Source organism: Orcinus orca, chromosome 8 (assembly GCF_937001465.1).
Source record: "Orcinus orca chromosome 8, mOrcOrc1.1, whole genome shotgun sequence".
Lineage (NCBI taxonomy): Eukaryota > Metazoa > Chordata > Mammalia > Artiodactyla > Delphinidae > Orcinus > Orcinus orca.
In genome coordinates, this window is record NC_064566.1 from 100,322,343 (window position 1) to 100,341,031 (window position 18,689).

The 18,689-nt window shown below is 58.3% G+C and overlaps 1 protein-coding gene across 1 annotated transcript; it reads left to right on the forward strand.

The window, feature by feature from the left end:
- The first annotated feature begins 252 nt into the window (after positions 1-252).
- ROBO3 (roundabout guidance receptor 3) lies at positions 253-18,505 on the forward strand. The gene is given in 28 exon segments (XM_033407415.2): positions 253-2,918; positions 5,929-6,255; positions 6,610-6,767; positions 7,255-7,375; positions 7,472-7,610; positions 7,931-8,058; positions 8,340-8,464; positions 9,623-9,794; positions 10,110-10,315; positions 10,534-10,615; positions 10,920-11,085; positions 11,267-11,433; positions 11,960-12,084; positions 12,273-12,498; positions 12,717-12,838; positions 13,097-13,268; positions 13,364-13,549; positions 14,354-14,377; positions 14,469-14,511; positions 14,710-14,849; positions 15,136-15,330; positions 15,496-15,634; positions 15,805-16,017; positions 16,399-16,547; positions 16,976-17,086; positions 17,292-17,459; positions 17,943-18,133; positions 18,494-18,505. Coding segments are annotated over 28 exon segments (4,167 nt in total). The 5' UTR covers positions 253-2,758.
- The last annotated feature ends 184 nt before the right edge of the window (positions 18,506-18,689 follow it).

An 18,689-nucleotide genomic window follows, 5' to 3' on the forward strand; every position in this document is an offset into this window, starting at 1 on the left:
AAAGGGAGGCTGGGCTTTTTCTGCCCACTCTCCGCCCCACGCTATACTAAATCCAGGGCTCCAGGGACCCTGAGCGGGCTGGGAATTGGGCTGTGGTTGGGAGGCGTTTATTCTCCAATACACCCCAGCTGAGTACTGCACCCTCTTTTGGCATTTAATATGAGTTGGTTTAAAGGGAGAGTATTCTAGAGATAGAGAAGTACAAAAAAGGAAAGAGAAGAAACAAGAACAAAAAGTGGGGAGAGAGAAAAGAGTATTGAGAAGGAGTGAGGTGTAGAAGAGGGACGGGAGATTTGGGCCAGGAGAGTCTTGGAAAGGAAGAGAGTGGCCCTACTTTGTCCAGCCTCTAAACCCAGAATGCCAGGGATTAGGAAGCAGCCTTGCCCATGGGCTGAGTTGCAGCCTCCGCTCAGGGAACCCTGAGCAAATAGCCCTGATCCCCACATAAAGGGCCAATTAACTGCGCTGTCTCTGGGAACAAATCCGCTAACAGGGTGACAAGCCCCTAGACGCTGGCAGGCCCTGTGTTTGCTGAGAGGCCCACCGGGAGCAAATCAGGGGATTAGGAGGGGGCAGGAGCCACATGGTGGGATGCGGTTTCCTGTCTGCTGCAGCCCTCCCTGCCCCAGAGCAGGGCTGGTGCCAGGACGCCGGATTTCTGTCCTGGTTCATCCTCTGACGTGATGGAACCCAGGTGACCTGGGTGGGTCAGCAAGGAGGGGAGCAGAGGGCTCCTGAACCGGGAATCTGAAGCATCAGAGCAGAGCAAGTAGTCCAATTTCTCCTTAACGGATGGGCAAACAGGTCCAGAGTGTGAAATCTCACTGGCAAATATAGGATTGGGACGTCTGGGTTCGTCATTCCTGAAGGGATTGATTTCTGGTGGGAAAATCTAACCCTTATCACCTCTCTTATCTGAATGCAGCCTCGTCCTGGAACAAGGATCAGACGTCAGGTCCTATCTCTTAGTAACTGGTCCTTGAGAAAGAATGTCACCAGCTCCTCTCCCACCTACCCCAATTTAAGGTCCGCTGGGGTTTAAGTGTTTGTGGGGCGCCAGATTCCTAGTCCAGCAAGGACAGGCGGGGTGCTGAAAGAACAGCTCCTAGGGCGCAGCCTCCGGTGGGGCACGCCCTGCCCCACTGCCCCGCCCCGCCTCCGCCCTTCTTGCTTCTGGCCTGGCGAAGTCACGCGCAGAGCTGAGGCGGGGCGGGGGGCCGTAGGAAGGCACCTAAACGTCCGTTCGTTTGAGGCCCCCGAGGGCTGCTCTGAGGATTGAGGGAGGAGTTTGGGGACAAGCCCCCACCCCTTGACTAAGTCTCTAGTTCACTTGAGCGCTGCCTGCCTGAAATACCCAACTCCTGACTTAGCTTACGATGGGGTCTACGTCTGTGTAACACCCACCCCTCAGGATGTTGACCTGTTCACCTGCCTCTTCCCACTTCGGAAGCAGCCACTCCTCAAAGGTGATCTCCTCACACGGAGCCCTCCGGTTGAGCCAGAACCCCACCATCAGCAGGGCCTTAGCTCAGATAGGCCCGGGTCTCTCTTCCCCTGACACCCCAAGGCCACCCCTAGCCTAGGAAAGTGTGTGTGTGTGTGTGTGTGTGTGTGTGGAGGGGGGCGACTGGGAGATCTTCAGGTACAAAGAACGCCAGAAAAGCCAGAAGCAGGCGGGTGGGGGGGTGTCGTGTCCCCTCCACCTAAGGAGGATCGTTATCAAGTTTGAACTGATTTGAGCGAGTCTTCCATCAACCCCATGTCTTCTCTTGCACTTGCCTTTACAGGAACAATATTGCTCTCTTTGTCTTAGCCCCAGACTCCCTGGCTCCCCTTCAGTCTCCTCCGAAAGGTGAGACAATTTAATAAAATATGTCAGAGCAAAGTAATGCAAAAGCACGCCGATAGATGCGAGATGCCTGGGTTTCCCCGGGCTTTCCGCCTCCAGTTTTATCCCTGTTGAGTATCCTCAGGAACTACTAGATTAGTGGTGCGTCTGGGGCAAGGACTCCCCGGTCAAGACGCGCCACCTCATCCCCCGGTCTCTCGGCTGCAAACCAGGCGACTGCTGGGCAAAGGGGTGGACGCACCGCGGAATTATTCTCCACCCACTTCCAACTCCCGCCCCAAACCACGCCAGCCGTCCGCACTCCCGCAGCAAAGCCCGGGGACTTGGGAGGAAGTGGAAGCCAGGACTTGGAGAGCTAGAGGAACGGTCTGGCCCTTTGCCTCAGTTTCCTAAAAGAGGAAAAGAGAGGAGGGATTCCTCCTTTGAAGTCAGGCAGAAGGACAGAGTCCGAAAGAGCCTCATCCCTCATCTTGGGTGCTTTGAGAAAGGAGGGAAACTCTCCCGAGGTGTCCAGAACCGACGCGGGACTCGGGGCGCGGGGCGGGGACTCCGCATCTCGCGCGCGACGCGACTCTAGTCTCTGGCCCTGCTAGTGGCCGTCGGGGTGGGGGTGGGAGGGTGGAAGGCGGCGGATTAATCCCTTAATTACGCGGTGATCCGCGAGGCACCTGCTTTCTGCCCGCCCAGCTCCCGGGGGACCCGGGCACGGCGGGTTGGAGAGAGAAGGACGAGGGAAGGAGGAGGGCACGCGGAGGCACGCGCGGTACCCAGGCGCGCCGGCAGGAGAGCGGCACCGTGGCTGGGACAGCGCGCAGAAGCTGTAGAGGGGCTTACGGCTCCCGGCCCGCGGGTCTCAGACCCAGGGGCTGGGCCCCGAGCCCCCAGCCCCGATCCCAGTCGGGTCGCGCCATGCTGCGCTACCTGCTTAAAACGCTGCTGCAGATGAACTTGTTCGCGGACTCCTTGGGCGGGGACATCTCCAACTCCAGCGACCTGCTCTTTGGCTTCAACTCCTCGGTGGCGACGCTCAACCAAAGCCAGCTGACCCCCGGCGATCCTTATCTCAACGGTGAGACCCTGCGCCACGGGGACTTCGGATCCAGGGATGGGGTAAGGTGGGAGGGCGGCATGGACGGGGAGTCCAAAGCGCCCCTGCCCCAAAGTTCGGGACCCAGCTACTCCCTCCCGCGCCTCCCGGGTGGTGGGGACCAATGGATAGTTCGGGGCTTAAAGCACCTGAGTGGGGATATCGGCGGGAGATCGAGGGCTTGGGAGGAGTTGGCAGCTGAGTCCACCACTCCTCTCCTCCCCAACCGATGCCCACGGCCACCCCAGGTGAGAAGAACCTGAGTAAGAGAGGCCGGGACCCACAGCACGGAGGGTAGAGGGGGGGGCGCGGTCGCTGGGCCAAGCCGGGCCACTCGGTGACCCACCCAGGTAACAGGTTTCCGTTCGGGACCCTAAGTTTTCCAAGAACTCACTTAGGACGAGGGTGATGACGCCAAAATGTTAAATGTGTTTGCTACAGAAGGCGACAGAGGCGGCGACCATTTCAGGGAAACTTAGAAGTTTGCCCCTCAGAGGTAGAACTCACCGCCGGCTCACCCCGGCAGAGCTGCGGCGGGCGGGCAGCGCTGGCTGGGAGGTCATTACCGCTAATTACGGTGATTAATAAATGATTGAGACAGCGCGCTTTCCCCTAGCGCTGCGGGGAGGCGGCGAGAGTAGATCTGCCGGAGCCTGGGGAGAGGGCCAATTGCGCCCCCTGCCGGCAGCATCGGGAACTCCCGCAGCCCTGAACGACTTTGCTGTTGATCCCCCTCTGGGCACAGCCTTCATCCCTCCGCCTCTACCCGCTCGAATCTACCAGCACCGTGCTGGGGACTCCAAGGTGGCAAGAAAGGAGACCCAGGCAATGGATGTGTGTTTGTGAGTGGGGTACTCCAGGTGCTGGGGGAGGAGCGCCAGAGCCTCATTAGCATGGTCATTAGCTATTCATTAGCTGCTGTCGAAGCATCTCCTGACACCGGGAATGACAGGGAAGAAATTCCAGGGAAAGGACGCCTGCAGCTGTGTCTACAGGAATTAGGGGGAAAGAGCCGATGAGAAGGGTGTGGTTTGTATGGAGGGAGCAAGGAGGAAGGAGATGGGGAATGAGATGGGATTCTCCAACCTCCTGACCCTCTTAGATTCCCAGGAGGTTAAGCACAGAGCCCTTCTCACGGACACCCCAGACGCGCCTCTGCTCCCCCAGCGCTCTTACAGTGTTTACACCACACATCGTCTCATTCAAACTCGAAAATTCAAGGAGGTGCGTTGATGGTCACATTTTGTGACTGAGAAAACAAACTCAGAGCGGATGAATAGTATCCTAATGGTCACGAAAGCAACGTAAAGCTTGGCAATAACAAACCAACTTCCATTACACCCAAAGGCCATGTGAAGGGGGGAAAGGGAATTTTGGGGCCTGGAAGAATCTGATTCAGGTAGAGACTGTAGAGGTCAAGATAAGGTAAGGTGGGCCAGGGAGGAAGAGCCCTTAACTAAAAGTAGAATAGCCACATTCATGGAGTCTTCTTCCAAGTGCTTTACATACACTCTGGTCTTGTGACAACCCTACCACCAGTGCCACATTACAGGTAAAGAAACTTCGACCCAGACAAGTTCAATAATTCGCCCTAGTTCTGACAGCTAGGAAGTGTCAGCGTCTGAGATTCCAGCCCCGGTCGCTTCCACGACACCCCTTGAGCTCTTATCCACTCTAGGGTCGCTCACGTGGGGCCTGGTCTGCCTAAACGGGGACTGGAATGGGATGGAGGAGAAGAAACGAGTGAGAAGCAGAGGTTTCCATCTGAAAGGGAGGAAATCGAGAAAAATTCCTTCCTTCCCTAAGTGGGAGGGAAACCGATCTTCTTGTCCCTAACCAGTTAGGTACCCTCTCCCCAGGATAGCAGCAGCACGGGGCAACCCGTGCAGCTTTGTCTCCACTAGAACTTCTTAAGAGCCGGGGCTGAGAAATGAAACCCAATCCCGTACAGAGGCTGGAAGCAAGAGGTCCCCGCGGATTTTGGAACTGGGGGTGGGGTGGGGCGTTGGGGGCGGGGGCGGGGGAGGGAGGCAGAGAACAGAAGCACGGGGCTGTCCCTGGTTATTTAAGGACACCAGGTTACGCGAGGCGGCAGCGACGCCTACTGGCCATAGGTTACAAATCCACTTTTGACGAATCTGGGGGTGGGCGTCTGAGCTCAACCCGCTCGAGGATCCTGGATCCCAAACTGCAGAAGAAGAAGCGAGCAGAAATCTGTAGGCCAAGTGAGGGGCAGGAGTAGACATGCGGGTGAACGGATCTGAGTGACCAAGGAAAGTGAGGAATTCCTCTCTCAATGATTCTTAGCCTTTCTTAACTATTATCAACCTGTAGAATAATCTGTTGAAAACTATGCCCTCCTAGAAAAGGAGCGTTACTCACTATTCCACCATCATTTGCGTTCAATTCGCGTGACTTCACAGGACCCAGAAACGTGATTATCTGTGGGGTGTCAGTAAGAGGGCACTGTGCCTATTCACGGGCTCCAGGATAAGGAGTCCTAGCCCTCAGCCCATCATTCACTTCTTCCCTTTCCTAAGGGGGGGCCCCAGGCTGGGCCACAGTCTCCATATCGCTGGTCCGGGACCGCGCGGGGGCGAAGAACAAATTGTCGGCGCTGGTGCACCGCTTATGGTTGTTCACAGGTCTGTGAACCAGCGCGGGTGGGAGACTGAAAACCAGTCGGCTAGAGGCGCGGTCTACTTGCCAAGCCGTGGCCCAGTCACTCTGCACTTCAACTTGGCAGGAGGCTGGCGTCGTTAGCCGGCCTAGAAAGCCGGCCTAGGAGCAGGTGTCCAGATTCCTCTACTGATCTGCCTGTCCGCAGGCATCTTCTTTCCAGCCTAAGAACGTGCGGGGCACCTGTCCCGAAGGAGATACTCGACCCTACACACAGAGAGGGTGGGCAGGAGGGGATCTTTCTTCTCTCTGGAGATTCGATCTTTCTCCCGGTTTCCGGGTCTGAATGCTCTGCGCCCTCCACCCCCCTCAGGGTCAAAGGTCGGGCCGGAGGACGCGATGCCGCGCATCGTGGAGCAGCCGCCAGATCTGCTGGTCTCCCGAGGCGAGCCGGCCACGCTGCCCTGCCGCGCGGAGGGCCGGCCGCGGCCCAACATCGAGTGGTACAAGAATGGGGCGCGCGTGTCCACCGCGCGCGAGGACCCGCGCGCACACCGCCTGCTTCTGCCCAGCGGCGCCCTCTTCTTCCCGCGCATCGTGCATGGGCGCCGCGCGCGGCCGGACGAGGGTGTCTACACTTGCGTGGCGCGCAACTACCTGGGAGCGGCGGCTAGTAGAAACGCCTCTCTAGAAGTGGCAGGTAGGAGTCTCCTGGTTGCTTCCAGAGCCTCGGGAAGACGGGAGGGCACCGGGTAATCCCATCCAGAGCCAGGCCCAATCTCAACCCATTCAGCAGCTTCCCTTTGGGACTAAGACCTTTGGTCTCTAAAGCCCTCGCTTTGGTCGGATGAGGAAGTGGGCCTGGTGTTGTCGCAACCCGGGAAGAGTTCCGGTCTGCGGTCTGTGGTGATCCATCTCTCCACAAAACACTTTCCTATGTCCTCACCCAGTTATGTCACCCCACACCCTATTTATTCCCGTGGTCATTCATTCTCTCTCTCTCTCTCTCTCTCTCTCTCTCTCTCTCGCTCGCTCTCGCTCTCCCTCTCTCCAGTCCTCCGCGATGATTTCCGGCAGTCTCCTGGGAACGTGGTGGCGGCCGTGGGGGAGCCCGCGGTAATGGAATGCGTGCCCCCCCGCGGCCACCCAGAGCCTTCCGTGTCCTGGAAGAAGGATGGTGCTAGAGTCAAGGAGGAGGAGGGAAGGATCACGGTGAGGGGTGGGGCCACGGCTGGGGATCCGACCGGGAGCCAGGGTCGGGGACAGGGACATCCTGAGGGGTGAAGCCCTAGGCTAGGGGTCTGGGACATGTGTCAGAGGAGGAAGGCCTGAGTCTAAAGGTCTTGGAGGGGCCGGGGGAAATGACCTGGAGGCGATAAGACAAGAGATTTGAAATTGGGGTATTAGCTAACCAGAGGCTGAGAGTCAGCTACTGAGTGGGGGATAAATCAGCAGAGGTAGGACGGAATCAGTGTAAGAAGGTGGGGATTATGATGCCCCAGGGACTGGTGGGAGGTGGTCTGGGCTGTGGGAGAAATGATACACTTGAGCCCCCACCTTGCGCAAATCACTCAAGGATTCCTTATCTGATAAGTGGGTCAAATTCACTGGTCTTCTTCATTGGCTTGCTGTGAGGATCAGATAAACAAATAGGCTTTGATGGCTATAAAGGATCAAAGTTTCCATTATTACTCTGCAGCTCCGTGGAGGGAAGCTGATGATGTCACATACGCTCAAGAGTGATGCAGGGATGTATGTGTGCGTGGCCTCCAACATGGCAGGAGAACGGGAGAGTGGGGCAGCCAAACTTGTGGTTCTGGGTAGGCACGTGGGGTTTTGGAGTTATGGGAGTGTGTAGCCTGGGGAGTGAGTAACTGAGCTGACCTCCTGACTACTCACTCACTCACTCTGCACAGAGCGTCCCTCATTCCTGCGTAGACCAGTGAATCAGGTGGTCCTGGCTGATGCCCCCGTGGACTTCCCATGTGAGGTGCAGGGGGATCCCCCGCCTCGTCTACGCTGGCGCAAGGAGGATGGGGAACTGCCCACAGGCAGGTGAGAAGCCCCCTCCTACCGCCTGTGAGGAGACCCAATCAGCTCAAGAACATACCCAGCCCTAGAAAGCTGGGGCGGGGCGGGGGGAAAGGAAGGCAGATGCCTCTCACTTGCTGGCACAGAGAAGTCTGTTCCCCAGAGCCTGTGGCCCCTGCGCTAACCAGTCCCCACCTCCGTTCATGGGTCCATGGGTAGCAGCTTCTGTCCCTGTTGAGGTCTACCTTGTCCTTATGTACCCTGATCCTGGTGTCTGTCCTGGGGTGGGTGAGAAAGGGTGTGTAGCTGTGGCCAATCCAGCCTGGGGGTGGGGGGTGGAGCAGGTATGAGATCCGGAGCGACCACAGCCTTTGGATCGGGCGTGTGAGCGCTGAAGATGAGGGGACTTACACCTGTGTGGCGGAGAACAGCGTGGGCCGCGCCGAAGCATCCGGCTCCCTCAGTGTTCACGGTGAGGGCCCCACCTGGGACTGCCTGCAGCAGGGATGAGACGAGGGAAGACGGAGGATGGGTGGAGGTGGAGAATGAGGAGAAAGGACAGAGCAGGAGATATGAGTGCATCCCCTGAGACTTCTGGAAGGAGAGGAAGGATGGGAAAGCTAAGCAGGCTTGAGCAAAAGACGGACATCTGCTCCTGCTTAAGCCAAGCTCAGGCGTCTCTCTGCTGTTTCCTCTGTCTCCCTTCTTAGTACCCCTGACTCCCTGTTCCTTTATCTCCCCTCCCCTTCCCAGTCCCACCCCAGCTGGTGACCCAGCCCCAGGACCAGATGGCGGCTCCTGGAGAGAGCATAGCTTTCCAGTGCGAGACCAAAGGAAACCCCCCGCCTGCCATCTTCTGGCAAAAGGAGGGAAGTCAAGTAGGTGGCCAGCTCCACAGGCCTTCCCAACAGCTTCTCCTCTGGGTCTCAGCCGTCCTCCTCCTACATTCTGCAAACTTCTCTCTGGGGTTCAGTCTTAGCTTTCCTTCCAGAAACCTGTGCAAGTTATTTGGGAGGATTAAATAAGATAGTGAATATAAAAGGCCTGGAACATATGATAATATGTTTTGGTGGTAGGGAACAGTCCTGTATTTTCTTGGAGAATCTTTCTGTTTTGGGCAAGGCTGTCCTGAGGATGTAGCAGATCCAATTAGCTCCTTCCTCCTCCCCACGCCTGGGGTCTGGGCTTTAACATTCTGCTCTGGAAAGCGAGTACTGTACCAAAGCTGCTCAGGGTAGAACATTACACGCTTTTCTAATTACAAAGGACTTCCACCAGGGGGAGCTCACAGACACCCCTCAACCTCAGCAAGCAAATCTCAGCATATAGAATTGGAATGAACATGAACTGAAGTTACAACACAAGTAACTCCCTCCAAGGGAAGGGTGGGAATTTTGCTACTGGGAAACAGGGTCAGTAGAATAAAATAAGTCTCATTAACCCCATCCCACTGGGAAACCAGGCCACCCACTGCCTCGTTGCAAATCCACAGCCACAATTTTCCAGCATCTTCTCTAGCACTGGGGACTGCTGCATTTTAATTAGATTCTTAAATGAATCAAAATGCTGATGGTAGTAGAGGGTGGGAACAAGTGTCAGTCAGGGGCTCAGCATGATGCCATTAAAACCTGCTTCCCTACCTTCTGTGTATCTAACGTAAAATGTTAAAGCCAGAAAGAAGGGGAAAGTACTTAACATTTATCATCCAATGTATTGAAAGAGTTTCAGGTAATCACTTGACTGAATCCTCATAAGTATCCTCTAAGAGTCAAATCTGGGGAAATTGGGGCTCAGGAAGGTTAAATAGCTTGCTCAGTTTCCTGACTGGTGGAGCCGGGATGTGCACCCCCCAAATCATCTAATAAAACTCCCTTATTCTTGTGAATAGGGTTAACTAGTTTGCCTAAGGTCACAAAACTGGCTTGGGACAGAGTATGAACTAGAAGCTTAGGAATTCTCTGGATCCTGGGGTTGGTGAGAATGGGGAGCTCTCCCTGCCAGCTGCCAGGTGGCCTGGTTGCTTGCTCTGTCCCCAGGCCCTGCTATTCCCCAGTCAGTCACTTCAGCCCACGGGGCGCTTCTCAGTCTCTCCCAGAGGCCAGCTCAGCATCGCTGAAGTGCAGAGCGGGGATGCTGGCTACTACGTGTGCCAGGCTGTCAGTGTGGCCGGCAGCATCTTGGCCAAGGCTCTGTTGGAGGTGAAAGGAGGTACGTGCCCATGGAGACAGGGCTGGACTCACGGCCTGGAAGGAAATCATGGCTTAAAGAGATCTGTTTTTCTTGGATTCGCTGTAATATGTCTGCAAGGGGAGAGGCATGTTCCTGAGACATGTCCTTGGAGTTTGGAAATCAGGTACAGAAGCCACTAATAGATGGCTGATCCCACACACAGACAACAGATAGTTATGGAAGCCCCCTGCAATATCCAGGGGAGGGGAAGTGAAGGAGCAGAGATGAGGACAAGGGGCTGGTTGCCTGAACCCAGGACCCTCGCCTGAGGTGCCCAAGTTCTTCCTCTCTCAGCCTCCCTGGATGGGCTGCCTCCCATCATCCTCCAGGGACCAGCCAATCAGACGCTGGCACTTGGCTCCTCTGTGTGGCTGCCATGCAGAGTGACTGGGAACCCTCAACCTAGTGTCCAGTGGAAGAAGGATGGGCAGTGGCTGCACGGGGATGACGTCCAGCTCAACCTAATGGCCAACGGTACCCTGCACATCGCCAGTGTGCAGGTGAGTCTCACTCCTGGGGCCCAAGTAACTGAGAATGGCCACGTGGTCCACATGCCCAACTCTAGTACCTGCTGCAGCTTGAACTCCACCTCTGCCCCTCTGCTCTCAGACCACCTAGAGTGGACAGCATCCTCCCCATCCTTCCGTATACCCACCTCCACTCCTTCGCCCTACCTTGCTCCACTCCCAGTTTGCCAGTCCTCCACCCTCTCCTGCAGGAGATGCACATGGGATTCTATAGCTGTGTGGCCAAGAGTTCCACAGGGGAGGCCACCTGGAGTGGCTGGCTGAGGAGGCGGGGTGAGTTTTTCCTCTGTTCCCTTGTTTTGCCAGCACCCTTCTCCAAACCTGCTTCAAAGGTGGCCAGTACCTCCCCAAACCCCAGGACTGATTTTATCTTCCAAATGCCATGGCCATGGTGGCGGGGAAAAGGAGGACAGAAGTGGTGCCCTTGGGAGGCACATGTGAGCAGGGGTTAGTTCACTATGTCCCCCCTCCACCATCACCACTGTCACAGCGCCACAGCTCCTCTGGGAAGGAGGAAGGTTACGCTGGGGCCATCTTTTCCCCATCCTTCTACTCAAAGATTATCTCCTCACTGCAGAAGACTGGGGAGTATCACCAGACCCCCCTACAGAACACAGTACCCCTCCGGGGCCTCCCTCGCAACCAGTGGTCACTGACATTACCAAGAACAGCATTACCCTGACCTGGAAGCCTAACCCACAAGCTGGGGCCACAGTCACCTCTTATGTGATAGAGGCCTTCAGGTAAGGAGAAGGTTTTGAATGCAAACATGGAAAGTTACCAGGAGGGGCCCCTGTGTCCTTAAAGGCTTTGCTGTTGTGGCGAGAGGTTTGCCAGGGTGAGGAGGTAGTAGGGGGTGACAGAGAATGGATGAGATGAAATAGGTCGGGCTCGGACAGCTCTGTCACCTCATTCTTGTTGTAGTCAAGCCTCTGGCAACATGTGGCGGACGGTGGCAGATGGCGTGCAGCTGGAGACACACACCGTCAGTGGCCTGCAGCCCAATACCATCTACCTGTTCCTGGTGCGAGCCGTGGGAACCTGGGGCCTCAGTGAGCCCAGCCCCGTCTCCAAGCCCGTCCGCACCCAGGGTGAGTAAGGTCAGGGTCTCTGGATCATGGGTATAACGTGCAACATGGCAGAGCACCCCATCCCCGCAAACCATAGCACCTGCCTGGTTCCAGGTCTGTCCTGGTGGCCCGGCCTGGAATAGGTGGTCATGCTTCCCTTTCACTGAGGGAACAAGAGAAGAGGAGAGAGAGAAAGAGGAAGATTGATTCAGTCATCTTGGTAGCTCCTCACTTCTGAGGCTTTACCCACAGATAACGCAGATTATAAGCAGAAGGAAACTTGGGGGGTCATCTTCATGTGAGAGATGAGGAACAGGGCCTTTAAAGGGCGCATATGTAGCCATGCAGAAAGAATACTCATGTTAGCTGGACACCCTGGCCCACCTCTGGAAGCTCTTCCCCTGACCAGCCTGTTCCTGACCCTGGGATGTGCTCCAAAGTACTAAGTAGTGGTCTGTGGGGCAGGGCAGAGGTGGAACATACTCGCACTCTCAGTCCTGACTCCCTGTCCCGGAGGCCCCTGCTGAGTGGGCTCTTTGGTCAATAGACAGCAACCCATCCGGGCCAGTGGAGGAGGACCCGTGGAGAGGCCAGCGGGGACTGGCTGAAGTGGCTGTGCGTCTGCAGGAGCCCGTAGTCCTTGGGCCCCGGACCCTGCAGGTGTCCTGGACTGTGAGTGTGGCCTAGGGATGAGGCTAAGGGTGGAGATGATGATGGGGGACAAAGGGGCCTCCAAGAATTGGTATGGGAGAGTGCGAGGTGAGTGGCTGGGGAAGATGGGTGAGTGGAGGAGGGGCTGGGACTGGAGGACTTGCGTGGCTCCAGCTCTCCCCCTGTGTGCTTTGTCCTGTCTCCCACAGGTAGATGGCCCAGTCCAGCTGGTACAAGGTTTCCGGGTGTCTTGGAGGGTAGCAGGTCCTGATGGGGGAAGCTGGTCAGTGCTGGACCTACAGTCCTCAAACCAGCAAAGTACTGTGCTAAGAGGACTCCCCCCAGGGACTCAAATTCAGATCAAGGTTCAAGCTCAAGGCCAGGAGGGGCTGGGGGCTGAAAGCCCCTTGGTGACCAGGAGCATTCCTGAGGAGGGTAAGGGGGTGGGGCCCAGAGCTGATGGGTGGACAAGAGGGAAGAAGGAGTGGGGGAGGATGAAGGTTTGCCGGGGGAGAGCAAGGAGCCGGTGGGAAGGGGGGATGCATCTCACTTCCCTAAGATGTTAGAACTGGGAGGATGAGGAAGGTTGGGGCAGGAGGGGCAACTTGCAATGACTGTCTGTGTCCTTCTCACCATGCTCCACCCTGGCCCAGCCCCCAGTGGTCCCCCCCAGGGAGTGGCAGTGGCCTTGGGGGGTGACGGCAACAGCAGTATCACTGTGTCTTGGGACCCTCCGCTCCCCTCCCAGCAAAATGGGGTCATCAAGGAATACCAGGTGCAGGGGTTGAGGAGGTGGGCGGGCTGGGGAGTGGAGGGAGAGGGAGGATGGAGGGGTTAGGATTCGGGAGGAGGGAACCTAGGACTGGCTCTGGGACTGGAGACGAGGCTGGGGGAAGAGGAGAGAGGTTTCAGAGTGCCCTCTCTGAGTTGAATTACGCCCGGCTAAGCCCCTTCTACCATTCAGAGCTTCAAGTTTCCCCGTGAGGCCAGAAGCCACTTCTGAATCTCTAAACCCGGGTCTCGGCCTCCCCAGATCTGGTGCCTGGGCAATGAGAGCCGCTTCCACCTCAATCGGTCCGCGGCAGGCTGGGCGCGCTCGGCGGTGCTACGGGGACTGCTGCCCGGTCTCCTCTACCGGACCCAGGTCGCGGCGGCCACCAGCGCGGGCGTGGGCGTGGCCAGTGCCCCGGTGTCGGTGCAGCTGCGTGAGTCCGGAGGGGGTGGGAGGGCGGGGCTGGGAGTTAAGGGGGGTCCTGGGGTAGCGGTGCCTCTACTCCCCTCACCTCTCTGACCCCCACAGCGTCTCCGCCGGAACTGGAGCCTGGGCTCGACGCGGGCCCAGGGCTGGCGGAGCGGCTGGCGAGGGTGCTGCGGGAGCCCGCCTTCCTCGCGGGCAGCGGCGCCGCGTGCGGAGCGCTGCTCCTCGGGCTCTGCGCCGCCCTCTACCGGCGCCAGAGGCAGCGCAAGGAGCTCAGTCACTACACGGGTGAGAGCCCGGCCGGGTAGCAGCGCGGGCGGGGGGGCACAATGGCGTCGCGGAGATGGAAAGGAGGGCCTTGGAGTGGGCGGAGCCTGGAGATCCCGCCCCCCCAGGGAGGGAGGCGGGGAGGATGGAAAGAGAGGAGGAGGGGCTCAACAGCTCCCGGAGCGGCGTCGGGCGAGGGGTCGCACGGGAACTCAGCCCCTTGGACAGGGGCCGGGTGCCCAAGATGGAACCGAGAGCTGTCTGGACCTGGGCTTGGGGGGTGGGGTGACGGGGAAGATCGGGGCCCAGAGGGGGCGGGGCGGGACCTGAGTTTGCTGAGAGGAGTGAGATTTGTCCTTAAAATGCCTCGGGAAGGAGCAGGCTTTGCGGTCAGCCTCAGTAGAGAAGGGGCAAGTCTGGGGGGCGGGGGGCGGAAACTCACTTCCTGGGGGTCGGGGGCTGGCAGAGGGAGTGTGGCCAGGATCCCAGGCGATAAATTGTCAGGCGGGGTCTGGATGGAAAGGGGGGACCCGCTGAAAGGAGGAGACTTGAGTTTTGCTTCTCCCTGGGAAGGGGCGTGTCCGGAGAGATGCGAGGTCTCTTAGTTCAGAGGTTCTCAATCTTCGCTACCAGGAGTCACTTGGGGAGCTTTAGAAAATTACTGATGCCTGAGTCGCACCCCTAGGAATTCCGATGAAATTGGTCCAGGGTACAACCTGAGTGGTGGAATTAGGACCAGGCCCAAGGAGTGGACCAGAATATGGATATTTCTGACTTTTCTCCCCATTTCCCCTCTTCTTTCTCTCACGGGTTCCTTTTCGGAAGCCTCCTTTGCTTACACACCTGCAGGTAAGACATCTCTGCCCCCGGGGTGGGGGAGGGGAGGGGTTCGGACCCCAGGTAGCCGCGCTTCTCACACTCTCCCCGTCGTCTTCCCCAGTGTCCTTCCCACACTCAGAGGGCCTGTCGGCAGCCAGTTCCAGGTAATTCTCTTAGCTCATCTCCCCAGGATGAGACCACTCCCTTCGTCCCAGGCCCAGCTGCCTCCCCGTGCTGACCTCCGCCCTCCTCTCACCGCCACACTCACCGTTACTGTCCTCCAGCTCCCATTACCCCTGCCTCCCTTACTTCGCTGGCCTCTTCAGGCTCTCTGTCCCCAGCGTTCACCTGCTGTCCCTCAGGCCACCAATGGGCCTCGGCCCTGCTCCTTACCCGTGGCTGGCAGACTCGTGGCCGCACTCATCTCGCAGCCCCTCGGCCCAGGAACCCAGGGGAAGCTGCTGCCCCAGCAATCCTGACCCAGACGACAGATATTACAATGGTGAGGAGTTCTGCTTCCCTCAGGGGTACACCAGGAGGCCCTGCACCCTCTCTCCTCCCGACCGACTGGGGCAAACTGAAGGGGGCCAAGGGGTCCCAGTCTTGCTGAGGCTGCGTGATCCTTGGGAGGCTGTGAGTTGGGGGAGCCTCTCCCATGCCTTACCTTTACCCCGGATTGGGATAGGGGAAGAGGCGGCATCCCCTTGTGCCCTCCATTCTCCTGTTGTCCTCTATTTTTCTGTCTCTGGCCCGTCTCCTCCCCGGGCCTCCCGCTTTCTCCCCCTCAGAAGCAGGGATCTCCCTTTACCTGGCTCAGACGGCCCGGGGAGCTGCCGCCTCTGCTGAGGGTCCTGTCTACAGCACCATTGACCTGGCCGGCGAGGAGCTGCAGACCTTCCACGGGGGGTTCCCTCCACATCCCTCAGGGGAGCCAGGCGACTGGAGCCAATATGCTCCTCCAGAATGGAGCCAGGGGGACAGTGGTAGGACTCCAGTTCCCAACACCCCCATTTTAGCCCTGAGCAGCATCTTCCCCAATATCCTCCACCCTCCCTTCTGGGACCTAGCCCAGCACTCCTTTCTGACGCGCCTCACCTCTGCCTCTTTCCTGCCTGTATCTTGCTGTGGCCCCATCCTGCTCTCCTCAGGAGCCAGGGGAGGCAAAGTAAAGCTTCTGGGAAAACCTGTACAGATGCCCTCTCTCAACTGGCCAGAAGCGCTGCCACCCCCGCCCCCTTCCTGTGAACTGAGCTGCCTAGAGGGGCCTGAGGAGGAGCTGGAGGGCCGGTAAGGATGCGCCTCGCCTGCAGATGCCCTGTACACGTGGGACCAGCCCAGGGCCTCCTGTCGGCGGAGGGCAAAGATGCTGGGAGAAGAAGGGAAGGGGGCAGCGGAAGGCCAAAGGGAGGGTATGAAGCTACTCAGTCACCCCGCCCTCCTGCCTCTTTGCCCCCCAGCTCAGAGCCGGAAGAGTGGGGCCCACCAGTGCCCGAGAGGAGCCACGTGGCAGAGCCCAGCACCAGCGGGGGGTGCTTGGTCCCTCCGTCCCGAGGGGAAACCCCCTCTCCCACACCTTCCTATGGACAGCAGTCCACAGCCACTCTTACCCCCTCACCTCCTGACCCTCCCCAGCCCCCCACTGACATTCCCCATCTCTACCAGACGCCCAGGTAGGGAGGTGTATAGTACCTTGCATGTTACAGGCCCTCCGTACATATCTATTCAGTGGGTGAATGGGTGGGTGACCAGATGGATGGATGAATCTGGGGCCCAGAGGTCTCATGGCTGTATCAGGGTGCAAGTGTAATTTGGGGAGAAATATGGAGGCTGGCAAGGTCTCTCACTCCCGACACTCATTGGAGGGACTCTGCAAGCTTCCTGGGGCATTTCAAAGTTGGCTTTCCTCGTATTCCACGAGCATGGGAGCCTTGTGGAGGACGAGCTGTGTCTTATTCATCTGAGTGTTAGGTTGATTGTTTAGCACGGTGCCTGGCACACAATAGGCACTTACTGTCTGTTGAGCGAACAAATGAAGCCTCATGTCATTGCAGGAGGGCGCCCCTTGGGCCAAGTTCCCCTCTCAGTGTATCCCAGCCCACGCTGAGTAGCCGTGAAGGGAGGCCTGCTGGCCTGGGTGCTGACCCCACGGCCCTCCATCACAGCCCCAGCGCTGCCGCTAGTACAGCCAGCAGTGCCCCAGGTGAGTCTGTAGACCCCTCAACTGGCCTCCACCTCCCCACCTCCCGGAAGCTTGTTTCCCCTTCACCCTCAAGCCCCTTTCTTTTTTTTTAAATAACTTTATTTATTTATTTATTTTTGGCTGCATTGGGTCTTTGTTGCTGTGCGTGGGCTTTCTATAGTTGTGGCGAGTGGGGGCTACTCTTCGTTGCGGTGTGCGGGGTTCTCGTTGCAGTGGCTTCTCTTGTGGAGCATGGGCTCTAGGCGCGCGGACTTGTGGCGCACGGGCTCAATTGCTCCGTGGCCTGGATCTTCCCAGACCAGGGCTCGAACCCATGTCCCCTGCATTGGCAGGTGGATTCTCAACCACTGCGCCACCAGGGAAGCCCCTAAGCCCCTTTCTTGATCCACTCTCTTACCCGCTCCTACCCCCATCTCCCAATGCCACAGGGAGAACCCGGCAGGCGCCTGGGGAGATGACTCCTCCACTTCACGGGCCCCGTGCCCGAATCCGGAAGAAACCCAAGGCTCTTCCCTACCGGCGGGAGCACAGTCCTGGGGGTGAGGGGGCCGTGAGCCTGGGAGGTGGTGACAGTAGGGGAAGCAGGCAGATAACCAAGGTTGAGCTCTGCGGGTTGGAGGAGGGAGCGAGTGGACCCAAACCTTGGGCTGTTCGTTCAGCGCCCTCTGACGCCGGGGAGTGGGAGTGGGAGAAAGGCCCGTATAGGGAGAAGCAGGAGAGCGCTGAAAACAGGTCTCTCCCCAGACTTGCCGCCCCCTCCCTTGCCGCCACCGGAGGAAGAGGCAAGCTGGGCCCTGGGGCTGAGGGTGGCAGGCAGCATGTCCTCCTTGGAACGGGAGCGGGAACACAGTGGGGAGAGGAGAGTGGTGCAGGCCGGGCCCCTGGGGGCCTGGCGGGGCCCGCACCTGGATGGTAAGGAGGGCCCCTGCTGCACAAGAGGGTGGGCGCTGCGACTGGAGCCTAACAGGGTGGTATGGACCGTGCCACTGATGCACTCATTTTCAACCCAGCTCACCCCTGACCTCCAGCTGGGAGGAGGTCAACATTTGCTCAACATCAAAGACACTTGTCTCTCCAGCTCTCTTTGAGCAAAATCCCCCTAAGTTCCCAAGTTGTATCTGTTCCCAGGACTGAAGCCCAGAGGAGAAAAGAGAGGGGGCTGGGCGCTCTGTCCCTCCTTTCCCAAGGCCCTCTCTGCGTGGGAGTTCCCCACGGGTTTCTGAGCACGTGTTATGTAAAGGCCATGGGCTGTGCGCTCTGCTTCTCCTCAGCCCCCAGGATGGTCTGCCCTCAACTCTGCTTCCAGAGCTGGGATGGTGGTTAGGGGGGCACGGGGGCAAGCAGCGATGTTCTCCCCCTGCCTGGGCCCAAATGCCCCTCTGTCTCGTGCTGCAGAAGAGGCCTGGCTCCCCTACAGCCGACCAAGCTTCCTGTCCCGGGGCCAGGGCACCAGCACCTGTTCCACAGCCGGCAGCAACTCTTCGAGAGGCTCCGGCAGCTCTCGGGGCTCCCGGGGCCCTGGCCGGAGCCGGAGCCGGAGCCAGAGCCGGAGCTAGAGCCAAAGGCCAGGACAGAAGCGTGGAGAGGTAGGGGCTGGGGATGGCAAAAAATGAGAGTGGAGGGCTGGGGAGCATGGGCCACGGGATGATTAAAACTAGGAAGGCAGAGAGGTCCTCTGGGGGAAGTGTCAAAAGGAAGGGACCCCGTGAGTAAGGAGGAAGAGAGGACTCCTGGAGCACAGGTGAGGTGAAAAAGGATGAAGACAGATGACATAACCGAGGGGCCAGGCTCTGTAGGAGAGCTGGATCGGGAGAGAGGCTTACCAGAAATGAGGTGCATCCCCACTGGGTCCTGTTTGTCCCGACCAGCGCCTTGCAAACCAGCCTCTCTCTCCATCTCTCTCTCTCTCTCTCTCTCTCTCTCTCTCTCTCTCTCTCTGTCTCTAGGAACCAAGATGACCTTTGATGAACTACCAGAAATTCCATGGGGAAGGGTGTGTCCCTGGGCCAGGAGCCTGAGCAAGAGCCCCTCCCCTTGGTGAATGAGGGCTGAGTGGAGAGGAGCAGGGAGGAGTCTCTTCCCTCTCAGCAATGATGCATGGGGCTCCCTGAGAAATTGGCCTAGAAGCCAGGAGCCAGCTCT